The 20958-nt window shown below is 39.5% G+C and overlaps 1 protein-coding gene across 8 annotated transcripts in view; it reads left to right on the top strand.

Annotated features, from left to right (window-relative positions):
- TENM3 (teneurin transmembrane protein 3) overlaps nt 1–16010 on the top strand; it is a 1300501-nt gene extending 1284491 nt beyond the window's left edge. For all 8 annotated transcript variants that reach the window (XM_027636350.1, XM_027636352.1, XM_027636353.1 and 5 more), the window contains 4 exons: nt 3351–3647; nt 4857–6468; nt 8400–8530; nt 12400–16010. In XM_027636350.1, coding sequence (XP_027492151.1) covers nt 3351–3647; nt 4857–6468; nt 8400–8530; nt 12400–13155 — 2796 coding nt within the window. In that variant the 3' untranslated portion in view covers nt 13156–16010. The remainder of the gene's footprint in view (nt 1–3350; nt 3648–4856; nt 6469–8399; nt 8531–12399) is intronic.
- Nucleotides 16011–20958: the final 4948 nt, after the last annotated feature.

The raw sequence follows: 20958 nt of genomic DNA, 5'->3' as shown, positions 1-20958 counted from the left end.
AAATGTACTCGTGACACTTCCACTGTGTTATATATATTCATTATCTGATATTACAAAGTACATTCTCAAGTACTCTCTTGGGTTTTTATCTTGTATTAGTTCTACTCACTACTTGTAGAGTTTCTAAAGAAATTAATTAGTAATTATGTCACCCTCCCTTAACTCAACAGTCTCTGTCAATCTTGCCTTTGTTCAGACTTGTTTTGTTATTGTTTGATAAACTAGTTTTGTCCCTGGACCTGTGAGTTTGATCTGTAGGCCAGTCTTAGGCAAAGGTCCTGGTCCTCTGCATGAAAGAGCCTTTTTAGGGCCTTTGTATTGAGGGTGTCACAAAGGTCTCAAATAAAAGAACTCATATGAACTCTGTCTCAAGGGATGCACCCAGAGTAGACAGGTAACACAGACAAGGGAGCTCACAAGAAGAGTTTGCTCTGCCTCCTGCTGAGACCTGACATGCTCTTTCACGTTACCTCTTGAATCTCTCTGTAAGGCACAGCAATATTTTCCTACTCTTAACGGAGGAATCACAAACAGATTTCATGCTTTTCACTAGAAAGAAAAACAGGAGTTAAAGCAAAGCAGGATAGATGGAGACCTAAATTACTGAAATGTAGCAGGACAGTAGGTAGGGACTGTCAAAAGACTCAGTTTTGTGTCATTAAGTGTTTCTTCACTGAAAATTTCCCCAAGGACAATTTTTATCATAATGGAACCCAGAGGTTTCAAATATATTTGGAGTGAGGTTGTTTCAGACACAATAAAAATGTTCAACTCTTGCTGTAAAAGCATTTTGGTAGCAGAGTTGTTGTTAAGAAGCACTTCAGTTGAAGGCAGTGTTTTAGTTGAGATATATTATTCCAGCCCCATATGGCCCAGTGAAAGAAGCTATATCACCAAAACTCGTTTTTCTAATTGCCATCTGTATTATGAGATTATGCAAGCACAGCCAAAATTTCACCAAAAGCTCGCGTGTCTGAATGCAAGAGCTCTGTCAGCAAAGTCTGAAAGCATAAAACTGGCTGGAGCAAGAGACATTTCCTTTCTTTCTCCTCATATCCTGCTGTTACACAGAGCAGACAGATGGGAAAGGGGGAAAGCAAGGGATGTTATTATCCCATTTAGCAGCTAGGGCAGTGAGACAGCCGGATTAAGTACTTTGTTGCTGTTTACACCGGAAGGATGTGCTTAGCCAAGAAATTAACCACAGTTACCTGGAAGTCTGCCTTAACCATAATCCACCCTTCTTTCCTTGCCAGCTCAGAAATTTTCACTTCAGTGTCTAAACCCAAGAGATAGACAAGAAAATTAATAAAAATCATAATTAAATGTAAAATAAGGAAAAGGAGATGGAGAGAAAGGGAAGGAAAAAATCAGAGAAGCAAAACAGGCAGGGAGATGCAGAGATGAGTGCAGGCATGTGTGGGAGACACTGAAAAATAAAAGCCGGAGAAAAAGAAAATTTAACAATGAATTTAAATAAATGAGCTAATATTAGATGTTGGAAAATTTAAACAAAAACTACTTGAAAATAAAGAAGTCAAAAAAAATTACAAAAAGGAATTCAGTGGGAATATTTCATAGCATAAGTTTAACTTACTTCTAGAATCAGTTTTGTAGCATTAATTTTTCAGATTATATTTAAATAATATTTGATGGCTGATTAAATAGGTAAAGTAGCTGTTCTGCATCTGCTAGACTTCGTGTTATTTACTTAGAAGATTTAAATGAAAAAATTATTTTTCCCCTAAATTGACAGTGCAGATTCCTCTCATGTCAGTGTTTTCATATTATAAAAGAGAAAGGTAATGCACATAAATAGACAAATGAACATAAATGAACAAAACTGAGCATTTGTAGGATTTTTTTTTCATATTTGCCTATGACCTGTCACCAACACTTTAATACCTTTTATATCAATAAATCTAATTTATATTGATCTTTTAGAAGCTTATCAGCCTCAGGGTGTAAGTACCAACATCCATGATATATGGATTTTGGAACATGCAGCCCTGAAAAATGCAGAAATCCTCCAGCAATTTCTTCAGTCAGGACATCTATTCTGTTGTTTGTTTCTGACTGTTATTTAGCCATCTTTCATCACCTCTTTGTAATATCTGTGTCAAGTACTTGAAAATGAGTTTTCAAAAAATTCTTAATACACATAGTTCTATGTCCATTTCTCCCCGACTTCCTATATGTTAGCAAAATACAGTGTTGAAAAATCTCAGTTATCAGTGTTTCACCCCACCTGGAATAACTTTAAAAAGACACAGCAGATACAGAAATGGTTTACAGATGAACAAAGAAATCCTCAATGCCTGTCGAAGAACACTAAAACACAGTTCAGTGCTGAGGGAAATGTAGAAGTGCAAAGATACTGACATAGGAAAAGAAAACCTGACATTTTCCTTTCATAAATTCAAAAATGAGAGCTGATTCAATGAAACTGAAAATTGGCATATTTAAAACACTAGAAGAGGGGAAGGGAGGAGAGACTTCAATGTAAAAGTATTTCAGAGAAATCACTGTCCACCGCTGTAGTTTATATATATCAATAATAAGGTTTTCAGCATAAATGTATCCAGGCTAAGGCTTTAATTTCAAATCAATTCAAATTTCAAATCAAAATAGTTACAAACTTCAAAGCATTTATAACTGTTTTTCAGTGGTTCAGTAGTCTTCCTGTTATTTATGGCTTTAAGTGGTCAGTTAACTAGGAGAAAGACATAATCCTCTACTAAGGCTTTCAGCCTCATAAATATGTTTCAGCAGTGGATGTTATACTGAGTTAAACTTCCATTTGATCCAGAAGGGGAAAGCCTATGTTCTAAAAACTGGTTAACCTTAATTTGAAGAATTAACATGCTTTTGAAGATCTTAATTTTGTATTTACCATTTTGAAAAATACTTCCTGTGAAGAACTGGGATTCAATTCTTTCTAGCATGATTGTTATGAAATGGAAAAGCGGTTGCTAGGAATATATTTTGACAATAATTTGCTATATATACTTTGCACTGCCTACAAAAGATGAGTTTGTTCATTGAAACGGCCCCATTTATTACAGAAGTTTTCAGTGCACATCTCTCATTATTTTCTTAACACTCGACTAAGCATCAAGAAAGAACACATTGCAACAAATTATGAGCCATCTCTTCATATAATCAGACCTTCTAAAGTAGATACTAATATAGTGCCTTACATTTATATCAAGAAGTCGCTAAAACAATTTATGCATACAGCAAATCAATCACTGTAAATGGTATTTAAAGATAGCTAGCTTTGTGGGAATTACAGGTGGCCAGGGTTTGAACAGCATGGTTTATTGTGTCATTTTGTTTGCTTTAAAAAGGTTAATGGCAGAAACCTCCTTTCAGTTGACTTTGATCGAACCACAAAGACAGAAAAGATCTACGATGACCACCGTAAATTTCTGCTGAGGATTGCCTACGACACGTCAGGGCACCCCACGCTGTGGCTACCGAGCAGCAAGCTGATGGCTGTCAATGTTACCTATTCATCCACAGGTCAAATAGGCAGCATACAGCGAGGGACGACTAGTGAAAAAATAGAGTATGATGGACAGGGAAGGATAGTGTCTAGAGTGTTTGCTGATGGGAAAACTTGGAGTTACACGTATTTGGAAAAGGTAAAGAACGCTCAGGTTTTAAAAAATGCTTGGAATCTGCTGAAATTCTGCAGCATCTCACTGCTGCTTACAAAGCCAAAATAGGTAGTAGAAGTACATTTCAATTATTCCAAGTATCACCAAGTGATTCCAAGGGGAATACTTCGTTCCACAGATATGTAATCATGCTGTAGCTAATTGCTAGGAATTGATGTGGTTTTAAATTATTTAGGCCACTAACTAACAAGAAGCATCTGTATTTACTTTTTATCTTAACACTTAAAATAAGGTACAGAGACTATCTGCAATTCAGTATAGCTGAAAATAATTTGTTTGCAAATGCTTTACTGTTGTGAGTTTGTTTTTTTCACTACCAAGAAAAGCTCTTGTTTCTAAATAGATACAGCTATCAATTTGTACTTGCTATATGTTGCAGCATCAAAATAAGCAATAGGCAAAAGATAAGGAATCTTCATTATATATAAAAATTGCTCAATGATACCTCTCCTCCTAGAAATATCTGTAAAAATCACCCTTCTGAGATCTCATGTCTGCTATGTGGAAAGAAAATCCATTTCTTTCTGGGGTTTACATATATTTCTGTTGAAGCTGTTGCTCAGCAAATACTGTTTATTAATTACGGCAAACATAACTTAATCAAGACCTATGATTCATAATAGTCATACATCAGAAAAATGTCAGAATAATTCCATGTAGCTCCTTTTGATATAAATAATGAAACAATGGGTTTGCCTGTCTCAAAAGCTTACAGAACAAGAACACAGCATTCAGAGATCTCAGGCTATTCAAATTCTTCAAAATCATCTCTTAATTGTAGGGAAGAAATTGTATCTTCCATATGTTGTTCTCCTTGTGAGTTAATGGCTCTAAGACAGTTTTACTTCTTCCCATATTAAACATGACTTATCTGAATCCATTGACAATCTGCTGTTTAGCTGTGAGTGCTTGATAAAGAGTGATACAGTCATAACAAGTAGCAAATTATGAATGTGGAACTACTAATTACAGAACCCCTTACAATTAAGCATACAAGTAAATTAGGCAGGGAGATGCTAACAACATGTAAGGTCAGGGATAACTCAATTAAAGGGGAGATAATTTTCTCAAGTGGGAATGTCACATCTTTATGAAGAAATAGTATCGATATATGGCGGGAGGGGAGATACTGCACCATTTGTCACATGGTAAAAATCTGTTCTTAATTTTCAGTCAATGGTTCTTCTGCTTCATAGCCAACGGCAGTATATCTTTGAATATGATTTGTTGGATCGGCTTTCTGCTGTCACCATGCCCAGTGTTGCTCGTCATACCATGCAGACTATCCGCTCCATTGGCTATTACCGGAATATATACAACCCCCCAGAAAGTAATGCTTCTGTTATAATGGACTACAATGAAGAAGGGCAGCTCCTTCAAACTGCTTTCCTGGGGACAAGTCGAAGAGTATTATACAAGTACAGACGGCAGACCAAGCTCTCAGAAATTTTATATGATAGTACAAGAGTTAGTTTTACTTATGATGAGACAGCAGGAGTCCTGAAAACAGTAAACCTCCAAAGCGATGGTTTTATCTGCACCATTAGATACAGACAAATTGGCCCACTGATTGACAGACAGATTTTCCGCTTTAGTGAAGACGGAATGGTAAATGCCCGATTTGACTACAGCTATGACAATAGCTTCAGAGTGACTAGCATGCAAGGTGTCATCAATGAAACCCCATTGCCTATTGATCTCTACCAGTTTGATGATATCTCTGGCAAAGTTGAACAATTTGGAAAATTTGGAGTTATATATTATGATATTAACCAGATCATTTCGACAGCTGTAATGACATACACAAAACACTTTGATGCACATGGCCGCATCAAGGAAATTCAGTATGAAATATTTCGGTCATTAATGTATTGGATTACGATTCAATATGATAACATGGGACGAGTGACGAAAAGAGAAATTAAGATTGGGCCATTTGCCAACACCACAAAATATGCTTACGAATACGATGTAGATGGCCAGCTCCAGACAGTCTATCTGAATGAAAAAATAATGTGGCGATACAACTATGACCTGAATGGCAACCTCCACTTGCTCAACCCCAGCAGCAGTGCCCGTTTGACGCCACTTCGCTACGACCTGAGAGACAGAATAACTCGACTGGGTGATGTTCAGTACAGATTAGATGAAGATGGATTTCTGCGTCAGAGGGGTACTGAGATCTTTGAATACAGTTCAAAGGGCCTTCTTACTCGAGTTTATAGCAAAGGCAGTGGGTGGACGGTGATATACCGTTATGATGGACTTGGACGACGGGTTTCCAGTAAAACTAGCCTGGGACAGCATCTCCAGTTTTTTTATGCAGACCTTACTTATCCAACCAGAATAACCCATGTATATAACCACTCAAGTTCTGAAATCACATCTCTTTACTATGATCTGCAAGGACACCTTTTTGCCATGGAAATTAGCAGTGGAGACGAATTTTACATTGCATCAGACAATACAGGGACACCACTGGCAGTTTTCAGTAGCAATGGTCTCATGCTTAAACAAATTCAATACACTGCTTATGGAGAGATCTATTTTGACTCTAACCTTGACTTCCAGTTAGTAATTGGATTCCACGGAGGCCTGTACGACCCACTGACCAAACTAGTCCACTTTGGAGAAAGAGATTATGACATACTGGCAGGCCGGTGGACAACACCTGATATTGAAATCTGGAAGAGAATTGGGAAGGATCCAGCTCCTTTTAATTTGTACATGTTTAGAAATAACAACCCAGCCAGTAAAATACACGATGTGAAGGATTATATCACAGGTAAGAGAAGGTTACTGGACTGCAGCTTGGGGATGCTGGACCTATAGACCTGTAATTTAGAGGCAGTGAGACTGTAAGGTAGCAAGGACAGGCAGGGTCCTTCTGTGACTTTTTAAGCTCATTAACATCACAGAAAATATTCACTGGAAGTTGGTTGATATCTTCCAGGGTAGGCTTTTGCAAGGCTGCTAATGTAAGTTGCCCAGTAAGCTCCAGAGCCAGCACAAAGCCCAACAAGCTCCAGGGCCAACACAAAGTAATGAGTACACTGCCAGCTGCAGGGAAGGAGGAGAAGGATAGTATAGAAACTCATTCAGCAACAAAAAGGCGCTGAGGTGCCACTTCTGGTAAATCCAAATACTTAGGAAATCTGCATACTTTTTGTGGTTCTAGAGTTAGTGATGTGCAGTGTTCTCCATTATTCTACATACCAAAAATCTGATTGCACGTCAGCAGATTTTTTTTTTAAATGTATGGCTTAGATACATGTGATTTTTCATATTTATAGATTAAATAGATGTAAAGAACCCAAAATATTTTACACAGACAGCGCCAGACTACGGGAAGGGCTCAGCCCCACTTACTTAAGAGCTGTGAGACTACCATTCAGAAGAGCATCCTGGGAATCAAGTGGGTTTGCATTAATTTAATAAACAGCAGCTATTAAATGGGTTACTAATGGGCTGCCTGGGAGTAAGGATAATAACAGAAGTTTGGATCTGTCCTCTTTTAGCAGCATGTGCTGTAGGGGATGTATTTGCAATCAGATTCTTTGTGGCATTGAAAATTATGCACCTAGTTCAGAAATTGCCCTCAAAATACAGTTTTACTTCTTTTCTTAACATCTCTGATATATGAAATACATAGACACACACTGCTTATATAAGGTTATAGTTACAATTAGTAATTTGGCTGACTAGCAGTTTTAGATGCAGAGTCTCATGAGGCATTAGCACTTATTTGAAAATGTTAGAAATTATTTTTAAATAAATATTTTTTTTTTCTTTTAACATTTGGAAAAATTTGCTTTCTTTTTCCACTTATTTGGAGTTTTCTTAACTAAAAATTACTAGACTTGGTAAGGAGTACTCTGCCAACCTCTAAGCTTAGTATTTGTGAAAGATAGGGTCAGAAGACAGAAACAAGGCAGAGTGCTCATTCTTGCCAAACAATTGGTAACTAATTATTGGCATCCCTAATTTATTTATTTTCAACAGAACATAAAATGTATTATAAATAATGTTATCTAATGCTAATTTAGTATCCTGTCTGCTTACTGATGCAACTGTAATACATTTCATTAGCTTTTAATTTCATCGATCCAACTTCATCTTGAAGAGGGGGAGATTTCTCTTGAATCAACATAAAATATCTGCCAAATCATTTAAAAGGTAATTGACCATATAGGTGCTGTTTCAGGGGTAATTTGAAGAGGTTACAATAATACATATATACCAAAAGAACAGGATGTGCCCTGCAGTACTTTTTTTTTCTTGCTTCATTTTAAAGTATTGATGATGAAGGTGCGACATAAAGCACGTTTAGCCTGACCATGAAATCCCAGTTAGTTTAGGCTGTGTTAGAAGGAAATCTCCTTTTAATTGCGCTCTTATAATTGTTCTGGAAGTCACTGAGGCCTTCAGAATTGCTGAACCCTGCAATGCCTTTCAACTGAGCCTCATGAAACTCATATAGAACAGATGTTTTCTTGCAAGTTTAGAACTGCAAGTGTCCTGTATAGCCTTGCTATTCTAGCTGTACTACAAATCTAAATCCATACATATCAAAACAAAGACCATTGAATAATTTTCATGTTTCAGAAGAAAATCGACTATGCCAAAAGCTATTCCATGTAAAAATTGTATGGTTGAAAAATATAGGACAATTCTAATATTTTTCTCTCTTTTTTTCTTTTAATAATTCTCTTTCAGATGTTAACAGCTGGTTGGTGACATTCGGCTTCCATCTGCACAACGCCATTCCTGGTTTCCCTGTTCCAAAATTTGATTTAACAGAACCTTCTTATGAACTTGTGAAAAGCCAGCAATGGGAAGACATACCAGTAAGAAACAAAACTAAACATACAAATGGAACGAGACAGAATGTTTCCTTCTATTCAGATCTTATTAGGCATGAACAATTCTGACAGCAAGGGTTACTTGCTAAGTTAAATCTGAACAGTACCTTTATCTACTTTCAAAAGAATTTAATAAATTACAGATGGAGCTTTTTCTTACAGATCTGATAAGTTAGATACCATTTTAAATACACTTTTGTTTGCTTTCAGCAATAATAAAAATGCAAAAAGACAATAATCAATGAAAGGAAGTTTAAGACCCTTTAAAGATGTCTCTTTTTCATAGCAGAAACTACAGACATTAGATTTGTACTAACACACTGCCTGAAGGCAGAAAATGAACACAATAGAAAAAAATAGACTGAAATAAACAGAAGAACAGGTTATATAAATTATGCATACCAGGCACCACTACAATTTTACTTCTCTTTAATATTAACCATGCATTATGGACACCATGTTTTATATGTAAAGATAAAATACTGAAAATGAAATTACCTGAGGCTAAAGTCTATTACATTACATAAAACCAAAACGCCAGGTGCTTCTGAAGTTCTTTAGGAGCAAAAAAATGAACTTTCGTCCTGAAATCCTATTACAGTTTTAAATGATGGAAAAAATAAATGTGGAAGTGAATTCTAAATCTGCTATTTAAGAAAATTATATTTACAAATTAAACTTACTCAAAGATCAAAGACCTATGGCCTCAAAAATCCTATACTTCTCAGTTAAAAAGGAAGAGCTGAGGCATTAAAATGGGTGATCCCATTGTGAGCAGTCAAAAACAGATCTCTTTTTACAAGAATTACAATAGAGAATGTTACAAGATTAAAAGATTATATAATCTTAAAGAATTCTACAACCTAATGTAGACAAAAAATCATTAGAAGGGTGCCCCAGCAGAAGGGAACATGTGGAAGCTGACTTTGCATGCAGGAAGTTACCTGCTATATTTATTGGTTTTTTATTATTTTTAATAGCAAGGAATTGAGTAACAGGGAAAGACCTTAGAGCACAGCATGAGAATATTGTCTCCCATGAGCGGTAGAAGCAGTGAAGGAGGAGCCTGGCAAGCACTCCAGGCAAGGTGGTTGTACTGGGACATGAGAGACCTGACATCAGGCATGGCTGTGAAGAACTATCAGAGGTTGTTTATTTAGATCTCAAAGGCTAAAGAATGAAATTATCCACTGACACTAGCAAAGGTGCACCAGGAAGAGAACCAGTTAGGTCAAAGAGATGAGAGCAGACAGCTAGTTGTCAAAAATCTTCAGGAGAGAGCTCAGTGACATGAGGAGTGCCTGGGGCATGTGGCATGACAGAGGGAGAAAGGAGTGAGAGGAAAACAAAGATTCAGAATTCTCAGGTAGGAAGAAGCTGTGACTCTGATATTCACTGTTAAACAAGCAAATGCAAACAAGAGACAGAAGTAAAAACATAAACCACTTAGTATTTTGAAACATTCTGGAGTGAGTGAGCTTTACTGAGCTCAGAGGATACATGTTAAAAATAAACAAACTTTTTCATTATGAAGTTGCTATAGCATCTCACCGCTCTCACTGATGATTGCTGTCTACAGTATATTTTGAGCTCAATAGCTTTCATGTAGGATTTACAACAGCTGAAATCCATACTTGTTAGCAAGTGCAGACAGGAATCTGCCACATTCAAGAAGAGTTGAGAGTCCAAGTCAATTCATGATTCCCTCAGGAACTGTCACCTCCAGAAAAGCTGCCCTTGAGGCAGAGGAGAGAAGCCTTTGCAAACTTTTTGCCAGGCTTTGATTAGCATCAAGGCTGAATTAAGATTGTATGAGTCTTAATAACTCCTGCTTGGTCCCCCACCCAGAAATTTGGGAAAACAAAACAGGCTTTGGACTCATTTGTCAGCAGTGAATCAAATGCTTTAAGCAGTATTTTACTGAAGAGAGAAGGGGTCAAATGGAAGATAAACTGGATCATCATCAGAAACTAAGTACTCTTTTTCAAAAGTGCAGCCAAAGCTATTTAAATCTTTCTCTCTGTTTCCTGCTGAGGCAACTGCTAGGGCAGATGTCGGCTCCCTACCTCCATCAATACTCGCTCATTCACAGCTTGTTGCTGTTAAGACCCAGGGCTAGACAGATAAGGCGTGTCTGTTCTACGCAGCTGTAAGGTCTATCCCAGCCACAGCTGACCCTGTAATTTGAGCTGTCGTGCTATCTAGCTGTACTAGCTAACAATTCTTGCTCTTTCAGCTGTTCTGGCTAACCACAGCAGTTATGCTGCCAGGTCCCATTCCCCAGCCATCCTCTCTTTACCAAGAGTGCATCTGGCATAGTTGGCTACACATAGCTCTTCCTTGACAGATTCTCCTATCCTAGCTTTTCCATTAGACTGGCCCATTGGTTCTTTCCATTCATTGCCCCTTGTCTTTGCTAGCTGTCAGCAAAACACTCTGTTGTATTCAGGGTTGTACCTGTCTGAAGTTCCAGGGGAGAAGCTCTTTTAGGCAGCAGGCTGATACCTGGAGTGAAATGGAAGTTCATGCAGCTGCATTGGCCGCAGCCTTTTCAAAGATCTCCACTTACCAGTTTCTGCAAGTATTTGCAAGAAAGGACATCAGTCCCCAGTACTCCACCTCACTGTAAATGGTCTGTACCATTTGCTTACCTCTCTTTCATTGTAAAGACTGTCATTACAGTTTGATTCCCCTCCTTCCTCTAGCAGCTTGAGGGCTTATGAGAGCCTCCCTGCCATTTGGTCTCAGACTGCAGCTACCCGAAAGACTCCTATTTCCTGAGTCAGTGAAGAAAGGCTTGTTCCTGTTCTAAAGCACAGCTTCATGACCTGCAAAAATCAGCTCGGTTTGGATGGACTCACAGTAGACAAGAATCATACTTGAACAAGCTCATAGGATGAGGTGACATGATAGTAAGACAGCTCTTAGCCATATTAACATAATATGACCCAGCAATGTGCACTCACAGCCCAGAAAGACTATTGTATCCTGGGTTGCATCAAAAGCAGAGACTGATCAGCAGGTCAAGGGAGGTGAGATCCCACCTGGAGCGCTGCATCCAGCTCTGGGGTTCCCAACACAGAAAGGACATCAACCTGTTGGAGCGAGTCCAGAGGAGGGCCACAAAGATGATTTGAAGGGTGGAGCACCTCTCCTATGAGGGAGGACTGAGAGAGTTGGGATTGTTCAGCCTGGAAAAGAGAAGGCTTAGGAGTGACCGAATTGCGGCTTTCTAGTTCCTGAAGGGAACTTACAGGAAAGATCGGGCAAGACTATTTACAAGAGGATGTAGTGACAGGACAAGGGGGAATGGGTTCAAACTGAAAAGAGAGTAGGTTCAGATTAGATATTAGGAAAAAATGCTTTGCTGTGAGGGTGGCTAGGCATTGGAACAGGTTGCTCAGAGATGTTGTGGATGTCCCATTCCTGGAGGTATTTAAGGCCAGGCTGGATGGGGCTCTGAGCAACCTGGTCTAGTAGAGGGTGTCCCATGGCAGGGCGGTTGGAACTAGATGATCTTTAAGGTCCCCTTCCAACCCAAAGCATTTGATGATTCTGTGATTAAGTATTGGCATTGCAAGTCTGTCCTGTGCAGCCCAGTAAGTAGCCTCTAAAGGTAAATCTGATTTTTATGCAGGCTCTTAGGGAGACAAAGAGTAAAAGCACTGAATATTAGCAAAATAGTCTTGTAACTCAGCATAATAAGCAGTATGTAGATCTAATTAACACCCTGGCACTGTCAATTGTTGCATATCCTGTTGTTGTCCACAGGCAGCACACCAAGAAAGCCTGGCTGTTTGGCATTTAGGGGGCTACAGATGGCTGGTAAAACTTCTGTCTGTTCTTGTTTACAGCCAATTTCTGGAGTGCAGCAACAAGTGGCAAGACAAGCAAAGGCTTTCCTTTCCCTGGGAAAGATGGCAGAAGTGCAGGTCAGCAGACGGAAATCCAGTGGAGAAAAGTCGTGGCTGTGGTTTGCCACAGTGAAGTCTCTGATTGGGAAAGGGGTGATGCTCGCTGTCAATCAAGGCAAAGTGCAAACAAATGTGCTCAACATTGCAAATGAGGACTGCATAAAAGTGGCAGCTGTTTTGAACAACGCTTACTACCTAGAAAACTTGCATTTCACTGTGGAGGGAAAGGACACGCACTATTTTATCAAGACCACCTCCCCTGAGAGTGACCTTGGGACACTGAGGCTGACAAGTGGGCGTAAGGCCCTGGAGAATGGCATCAACGTCACTGTTTCCCAGTCCACCACTGTGGTGAATGGCAGGACTCGTAGGTTTGCTGACGTTGAAATGCAATATGGTGCTTTAGCACTTCACGTCCGCTATGGCATGACACTTGATGAGGAAAAGGCCCGAATACTGGAGCAAGCCAGGCAAAGAGCTCTTTCCAGTGCCTGGGCCAGAGAACAACAGAGAGTAAGAGATGGAGAGGAAGGCGCCAGGTTGTGGACAGAAGGAGAAAAGAGGCAGTTGCTAAGTGCTGGAAAGGTACAAGGATATGATGGGTACTATGTACTCTCTGTGGAGCAATATCCAGAATTAGCAGACAGTGCTAACAATATACAGTTCCTCAGACAAAGTGAGATAGGAAAGAGGTAACACACTGGCTTAGCTCAGGCTGCCAAAGAGACTGTGTACCAGTGTCTTCTAAAAAGGAGACCAAACTGTTTTGCTGCATTACTACTTGAGCCTAAGCTTACATCTTTGCTCAGATTTTTTCTGTAGCACAATCCAAACAGACTCTGTAATGAAAAGAGCGCCTTCCAGAAGAATGATACTGCTAATGACAAAACTTTTTTTTTCTCAATGACCTTAAAGGTGATCTGCTTTAAAGAATATGTTTACATATGCATATCGCTGCACTCAAGTTGGACTGAAAAGTATTAAAAAAAAAGAAGAAAAAAAAGAAAATAAAAAGGCCTACAGATTTTGCAACAGGCTGTCCGTTCCTTTGAGGCACTGTATTTAATTAAGATACAGACCCATACAGTGTTTTCAAATATTACTGAATTGTTGACCTTTGGTTACAAGAAGTAGTCTCTCTTTCTCTCTCTCTTTTTCTCTCTCTTTCTCACTCCATAGGATGTGGTATATATCTGTTAATTTTAAAATGTGGGGCAAAAATTATTGTTTATAGACAACCCAACTGCTTTAAACTGTGCTGCTTTCTAAAAGGACATTGGCACAAGTGACTTATGCTACCATGGAAATTTAATAATGCATTTTACAATGCTAACATGGTTTGCCTTGGGGGGAAAATGGCAAGTAGAATCCTTGTTGCATATAAGCAAAGGAAACCCTGATTTTTTTGTAAATTATGTGAGACAAGTTGTTTATGGATTTTTATATGAATTACAATTTACTGTACATCAAATATTAGTCTCAGAGGAGTTAATTTATGTAAAGTGTTTAAAAAAGTTTATACTTAAAAATAAAATGATAAAAACATGTGCTGTGCGTGATTTTTTTTAAAGAAGAAGGAATTGCACCTTTTATGTTATAGCTGTACAGTATAAAGGATTATATTGTAGAGATATAACAGTGATGACTAATGTCCAAAAGTGTTAATATTTTTGTATTATGTTTAAAGCTGTGCATCTATCACTCTGCTGATAGGATGGGACACTCCACAAAGTAGCTGGCTGACTCAGACCACCGCTCCCTCCCTTCCCTCTCCTGTCACCCAGGCCAGTGTCACTTCATCAGTCATTGTCAGAAGGCACAGTAACCAAATAAGTCTCATTTATTATGATGGAAGACTTTAATAGGTTGGGTTTTCCTTGTCTTTTTCCAGCCCTGATGTAATAAATGGACAGTTATTCATACCAGGTGGGGTTTCTGTTGTTTTTTTAGAAGCTTTGTTTCACAAATGAGAGAATAGTGTCTCAGGTGCTTGGCAAATTGTATGTAGAAGAAGAAGAAGAAATTATGTAGTTTCATCCAGTTATGTCAACTTTGTCTTCTGTATAATACAGCTCTTTTAGATGTTAATAACTCCAGATGGAAGAAGTGTACCTCTGATCTGATGCTACAGAATTGCTCTTTAGGCAGGCAGGCTGTTAAGTAGGTTCATCTCCAGGCTCTCAGCTGGCAGATCAACTCTAATTACTGCGAACACTGAACCTGGGGATGGAGAGGATGGTCTAGTTCTAGTGCCTAGTCTACATCTCTACACCACTGCATAGATTTGGCATGCTCAGTATATTTGTTGCAGGACAGAACTGAAGTGTGCAGCTGGTTCCTTATAGGAAGCCTGTGATGGCATCTATGGCATCTGTTGTACATCTTGGCTGAAACCATTCTTAGAGCTTCAGTCTCATGAGCACTAAATTCAGCCACAAAAATAAATATTTTTAACATGAGACAAAATTGGGGGGTTTTGATGTTCATTGAAATATACACAGTATTTCTATCCATGTATTATAATGACAGAACATAGTAAGTGAACGTGTCTTAACTATGAATGGTTCAAGTGGATGTAATAAAAATAGTTTTCTAACTGCTTTGTATTCTGAGAGTCTATGGTATTACATACTCTAAATTGCACATTAGGATTGTTTGATAAACAGATTTGAATTTCTCCCAGCCAAGTCGCAACTGAATCTACAGTATCAGTGACATTACTGTATCTGTGTATTTGGTAGAGCATACAGAACTAATTACACATATAATGAACGCTAATCATCTATTAGAATGAAAGCACAGATTAGTTGTTAGTATTTTTACCCTTGAAGTCAAGGGCCCTAAATTTAGAGAGGATGGTAGGTATGTCAGACCCCAGAGGCGTGTCATTGATCTACATATTATTTTTAAAGATGTAAAATGCTAGGTGTTTGCAGTTCTGTTGGGTGGCTCTTCCACAGCACTGTATTTAGCATGCTGTAAGTGCTCTCTGTTGAAATAGGCTCATATTCTAAATTATGTCCAATGTTTCTGTTCTGTTTGAATATGAAAAGCTTGTATAACATGTTGACATTGAAATATATCTTCTACTTAACGCGTACCAGTTCCTTCTCCTTTGTTCTGGCACCAATAAACAAAAAATTATAGTATCTGTTGGTGATCATTTTAGATACAGTCAAATCAAGCCAATTAGTGGCCTTGTTAGTAGGTATAATGAGCCTATTTCTTGCTAAAAAAGACTTGCGATCTGGACATGCTCCTGCAGGAAATAGTGACCTTGGGGAATATATAAACAAAAGATCTTTTTAAAGAAAAAATATGCATAGCTAATGAAGCATATTACAAAAAATAAGAAAAAAAGAAAGGAGATTCTAAGTATTTTAGACAATGCCAGTCAAAATGCTATCCTGATATTTTGAGATGTATATTTCGTCTGATTTGTATTGTTCTTTTAATTTGCCTTCTTAACTTTATATGTGTCCTGAATTTTCCACAAATTGATAACTATAGATTGCATCTAGGCTTTCCAATAAAAGCCAACCCAATGTGTGTGTGTGTGTGTGTGTTTATATTTGTTTTTTTAAATGTATGTCAGATACTGCATCTGTGCAACTGCTTTCCTCGTATCGAAGAAGCAAACTCATCCCCTTGAACTGGTATCGATTCATTCCCTTCACAGTTGGCAGTATCTTTTTTGACTGTGTCCAATGGCTTCATCTGCTAACTCAGCAAAGTGAATTACTCCATGGGATCTCTCAGGTGGCCTACTTTGGAGAAAACATTAAATATACCTCACAAAGCCAAATCTTTTATAGATAAGGAAAGCCAAAGGAAAAAAAAATCACTTAGAACTGTTTTCTTTCATATCCTCCTGAGTAAAAATATGACAGAAAGTATTTGATTATAAAGAATTAGGTTGGCACTGGTAGTTACATATATACACAGAAGAGATCCTTCAATCTGCATTAAGGCCCACTTTGCAGGAACTGCTGACTTCAGCACTGTTCTACGTCAAGAGACTGCTTTCATTTTAGTTGGAACAGGCAGACTTCACCACACTTACTTTGTAGTGACAACCTTGAGCTGGTAACATGTTGATCCAGCACTAATCAGGTCACTGCTTAGCTAACTGTGGCCTAATTTTGTTGTTTAAAAAAAAAAAAAAAAGGCAAGCCAGTAAGATATCTTTGCATATTTACACTTGGGAGGTGAGAGATTTGCATTTGACAAGGGGGGAAAAAAATGCCAGTTACCACTGCCACTCTTTTGAGGCACTTTTAAAGTGATAGCTGAAAGGCTGTAAAAAAAACTCACGCATAAAGTAACAGTTAAAATTGTCTATAAGAGAATAGGCTGCATTTGCAGAGAATCAGATGACAAAATGTTTGAATTTTGTTTTCAGGAAAAAAAAAACCACCACCAACAGAAAGCTGCTGGAAGCCTTGATACCTTGCTTTACTGCTAACTCTAGAATGGCAAGCCATGGCTATACATATGGCCTGCTTGAGAACCTTTAAGAAAAAGACTAGTGCATAATTCTTTGGGGATGGGAAAGCAGAGACACTTATTAGAAACAGCTCCGAAGGAGCTTACTAGAAGCTACCAGGGTTAAAAATAAGCCAAAGCAGAGAGCATCATCCCACAGCATAAACTGAACAGCACAGACACAGTGATATCATACCCTAACTGCAAAGCCACACCCAAACCCGCTGAACTGATCAGCTTCTCATCGACAGCCAGTTAATGCTAAGGAGTAAATACACAATGCTTATAAAATTAAATTGATCTTTGCACACACAAGTTGCTGGGGCTCAGTGACCCAAAATAAAAAAAAGCCAAAATGAAAACCAATTAACTGATGGGTATGTGCCAGTTTTTCCCCCTGGGAAAAAGGGAACACATGGTCCATAGCTGTCATGCTGACGGACAGAGCTTAAGACATCATTTTTTACCTCAGACGTTTTTGCTTTTTAGCAGAGTGACAATATAAGGCAAATTTAACTCTGTGAGTGCCCAGGCTAGACCTATTTAAAAAGTCAGAACACTAATGATAGATAAATCCCTGCTTGTTCCCTCCAGCCCATTTTTCAGCAAGAGTAACATAAATAAGGATGCCAGCACTTAATTAGGTGCACCATGAAAATCTGAAAAAATGCAGCTTCCCTGTTCACCCATCCCAGAAACCTGAATATTTGTTACTGATCACTAAAAATGTCTTAGGCCTTTCAGGGTAAAGGAATGGTGGAAAGGTTTGTTTGTCATGCCACCTCCTAATCACAAGATATTATAGTGGTTATTGCAGTTGGCACTGTGACGATGACAGAGGAATAAGAACATGGTGTCTGGCACTCCACACGGTCTGCCCTGCTTTAGTAACCAGATGTGCTGGGCATGGTGGGGGAGGGAGAGGGAGATGACTTTTCGTTAGATGGTCTAAAATGCAAAGTGAGAGTGAAGTCACACAGTACCACACAAATACTGGCATGAGGATTATCTTAACTGCACTATTTTTTGTACGCATGCCTAAAAAAAAAAAATCCTGGCCTGATTTCTAGCATCACAAATGCCAACTGCATGCAATCCTGAGCAGTGCAAGGATGACATAAAATGCATCCCTAAGTAAAGATAAATCCGCTAAATATTGGTCCATACTTCTAAACAAAGAAGCTCAAACAGTAACACCATCTCTTTCTTTATGTATACGAGAGTCTTATATGCAGTTTAGAAGGTAAAGAATAAGCATAATAAGATGGCAGCTCATTACAGTGTCATGTTTTCACAGAACCTACTTCATTGCAGGTAAACTCTCTTGCTGTTAATTACTATAACTTCCTAGGTAAATTGAGTAAACCTTTTAATTTACTAAGTTAAAATTCCATCATTGAGGAATATAAATTTCTAGATATGTATACAGTGTTTTTCCTACTACTAACTAAGTCAAAGCTATAGTACTGTAATTACGCAGCTTAAAGTTAATGGTTCCCACAAAGCTATCTTAATAAAGCCTTTTGGGATTCAGGAGGAAAAGGAAGAAATTCAGAAATGAAGAACAAGGCTGGAAGGTGACAACATGTTTCAACTGGTTCTAGTTACTCAATCACACTTAAGCTGCCTGAGACAGCAGGGTGAGTGCCATGCATTACACACGCATGAGGGAAATTGTTCTCCCAACACAATAAAGTATTTCCAAATTCCAAGCCCAGGAATCATTTTAAAACTGAAATTACAGAAATGGCCATCTAATGAACCAATTAACCTTACAGAAATAATAATTTTTTTTTTAAAGTATAAAGATAATACAGGAATCAGTTAAGAATTCAAATCTGAGTAACTAGAAGTGTGTTGGAAATGCTGTAGAAAACTCCATCCACTGTTTGCAGATAAGAATTACTGTGGAAAAATGAGCTGGAGAGGGGGTGTGGATGTACAAGACCATAATACCAGGACCAGGTGCTAATCACCAACTTCCACAATGATGGGGAAGCACACTTAAGCAAAAAACAAAATCCAAAAAAACCCAGTGACATCAATATCTGCAGATGACAAAAATTAATGGAGTGGCAAATAATGGCTAGGACAGAGCAGTCATACAGAACAATATGAATCACTCGCTGAACTGAGCCCATTCAAATAAAATGCATTTTAATACAGGCAACTCCAGAAGTAAAATATCTCAGAATAAGAAATGCCTATCTTGCTATGAAAGGTATGTAGCCGCCTACAAGAAAGCAGTGACTGGAAAGAACGAGGAGCACATAATGGATAAATAACTCATTGTGAGATTCCAGTACAATAGTGGTGGCAGTGAAGAGCTCATAGGGGTGGAGAAGCTTAATGAGATTACTGGCCTTGTTAAACAAGGGAAATAGGAAGGCAATGTTATCTCTACATATGGTGCCAGCAATACCACTCTGGCATACAGTCCTGATGCATGCATCATGATAACACTGTTAAAATCCTGGAGAGAGAACACAAGGAGACATCACACATAAATCTATGTCTTGGCAAAAGAGAGGGAGAAATTTAAACAGCTCACCACCACCCCATCCCCCCCAAAAAAAAAGGCACAGAAGCGTTTCATGACAATAGTGTTTAAATGACTTCATAGAGAAAAGCCACATTGCATTGTAGTAAAGTGCTTGCAAACAGGAGGAGAGAAGAGAAAGCAGGTGGGAATGTAATTCTGATAACTATAGGAGAAGTAGTTTGCAGAAGCTTTTGGCAAAACAGGCAGCTATTGGAGTTACATATAATGGATGCAGGTGATGGGAGTTCAAACCAGATGATGGCACCGTTCATTTAGCTGCACAGGAGACGTCAAATTGAAAGCTTTATAACTCTGGGAAATGCCAGGCTGAAGGGTTTGGGTTTGTCTTCTCCTTATCACCTCCTCTTTTCCAACCCTGAAATATCCCAATTAAGTTGATACAGACTGAAGCCAACAAAGATTACTGTGAAAGTCCCAAATCTTTAAACGGAGAGTGCAAGGCTGAGGTATTTTAAAAACATCCCTTGGTTTCCACAGCAGAGGTACACTGTTCTATTGCCTTTTATAGCAGTTGATTATTAAAACTAAAACAAACCTCCTCATTCTCTATTAACATAGCTGGAGCCAATATGCCCACGTTTATGTCTCCAAGACACACAGAGGCAAATGTTTAGATTAAAAAAAAAAAAAGAAAAGGTAAAACTTTGTGCCATCGCTGACCGCACTCCACCCTGGGCGCACACCGCCCTCAATGACCGACGTTCCCTTCCCAGGTGTATCACGCTCCGTCAGCTCCGGTTGGGTGGAAAGCCTCTGGTTCTAACTCGGGGCACCACCGGGAGCTGCCGCCGGCAGCTCAACTAGCCGCCCTGCTTCACCCGAGGAGAGCCAACTGCTCCCTCCGCGTCCTGACCGCTTCAAAGCGAAGCTCAGACCGAAGGGAAGAGATTAGAGTGTGCTCCCAGCCGCAAGCGTACCGCTCCCTGCCCAGGCACGGCAGCCGGGCACGGTGTCCGCGCCGGGACCGACACGGCCTCCCGCAACAGCGGGACCCCTTCGCGATCAGCGAGCAGGGCCGCAGCGAGAGAGCGCACCGCCCCCAGCCCCTAAAAGCGGCAGCGCAGCCTGGGGCAGGCGGCCGGGGCCGTTCCCCGTGTCCGTTCCCGTTCCCCGTGTCCGTTCCCGTTCCCCGTGCCCTTCGGCACCCGGCGGCCCTTCCCCCGGGACACCGCCCGCCGGCCGTGGCTCGCGCGTCCCCTGGCGGGCAGGGGAGGGGCGGCAGCGGCCGGCTCGGGGCCGCCGGGGGGCTTGGCCGCCATTTTAACGGCTCGGTGGGGCCCGCGGTGCCCTGGGGGAGCGGCTCGGTGAAGCGGGGTTCCAGCAAAATAAATAAATAAATAAATAAATAGATGTACATACACACGCACATTGATATAAATATACATATTTACATACTGCCTTAATACGCCGCGTCCCCTAGAACAGCACCTCCTGTCAACTCGCAGCATGGT

The sequence above is a fragment of the Corapipo altera genome, unplaced genomic scaffold (genome assembly GCF_003945725.1).
Source record: "Corapipo altera isolate COAL_440 unplaced genomic scaffold, ASM394572v1 22b, whole genome shotgun sequence".
Lineage (NCBI taxonomy): Eukaryota > Metazoa > Chordata > Aves > Passeriformes > Pipridae > Corapipo > Corapipo altera.
Note: the sequence above shows the minus strand (reverse complement) of the source record. Positions and strands in the feature narration are given on the sequence as shown.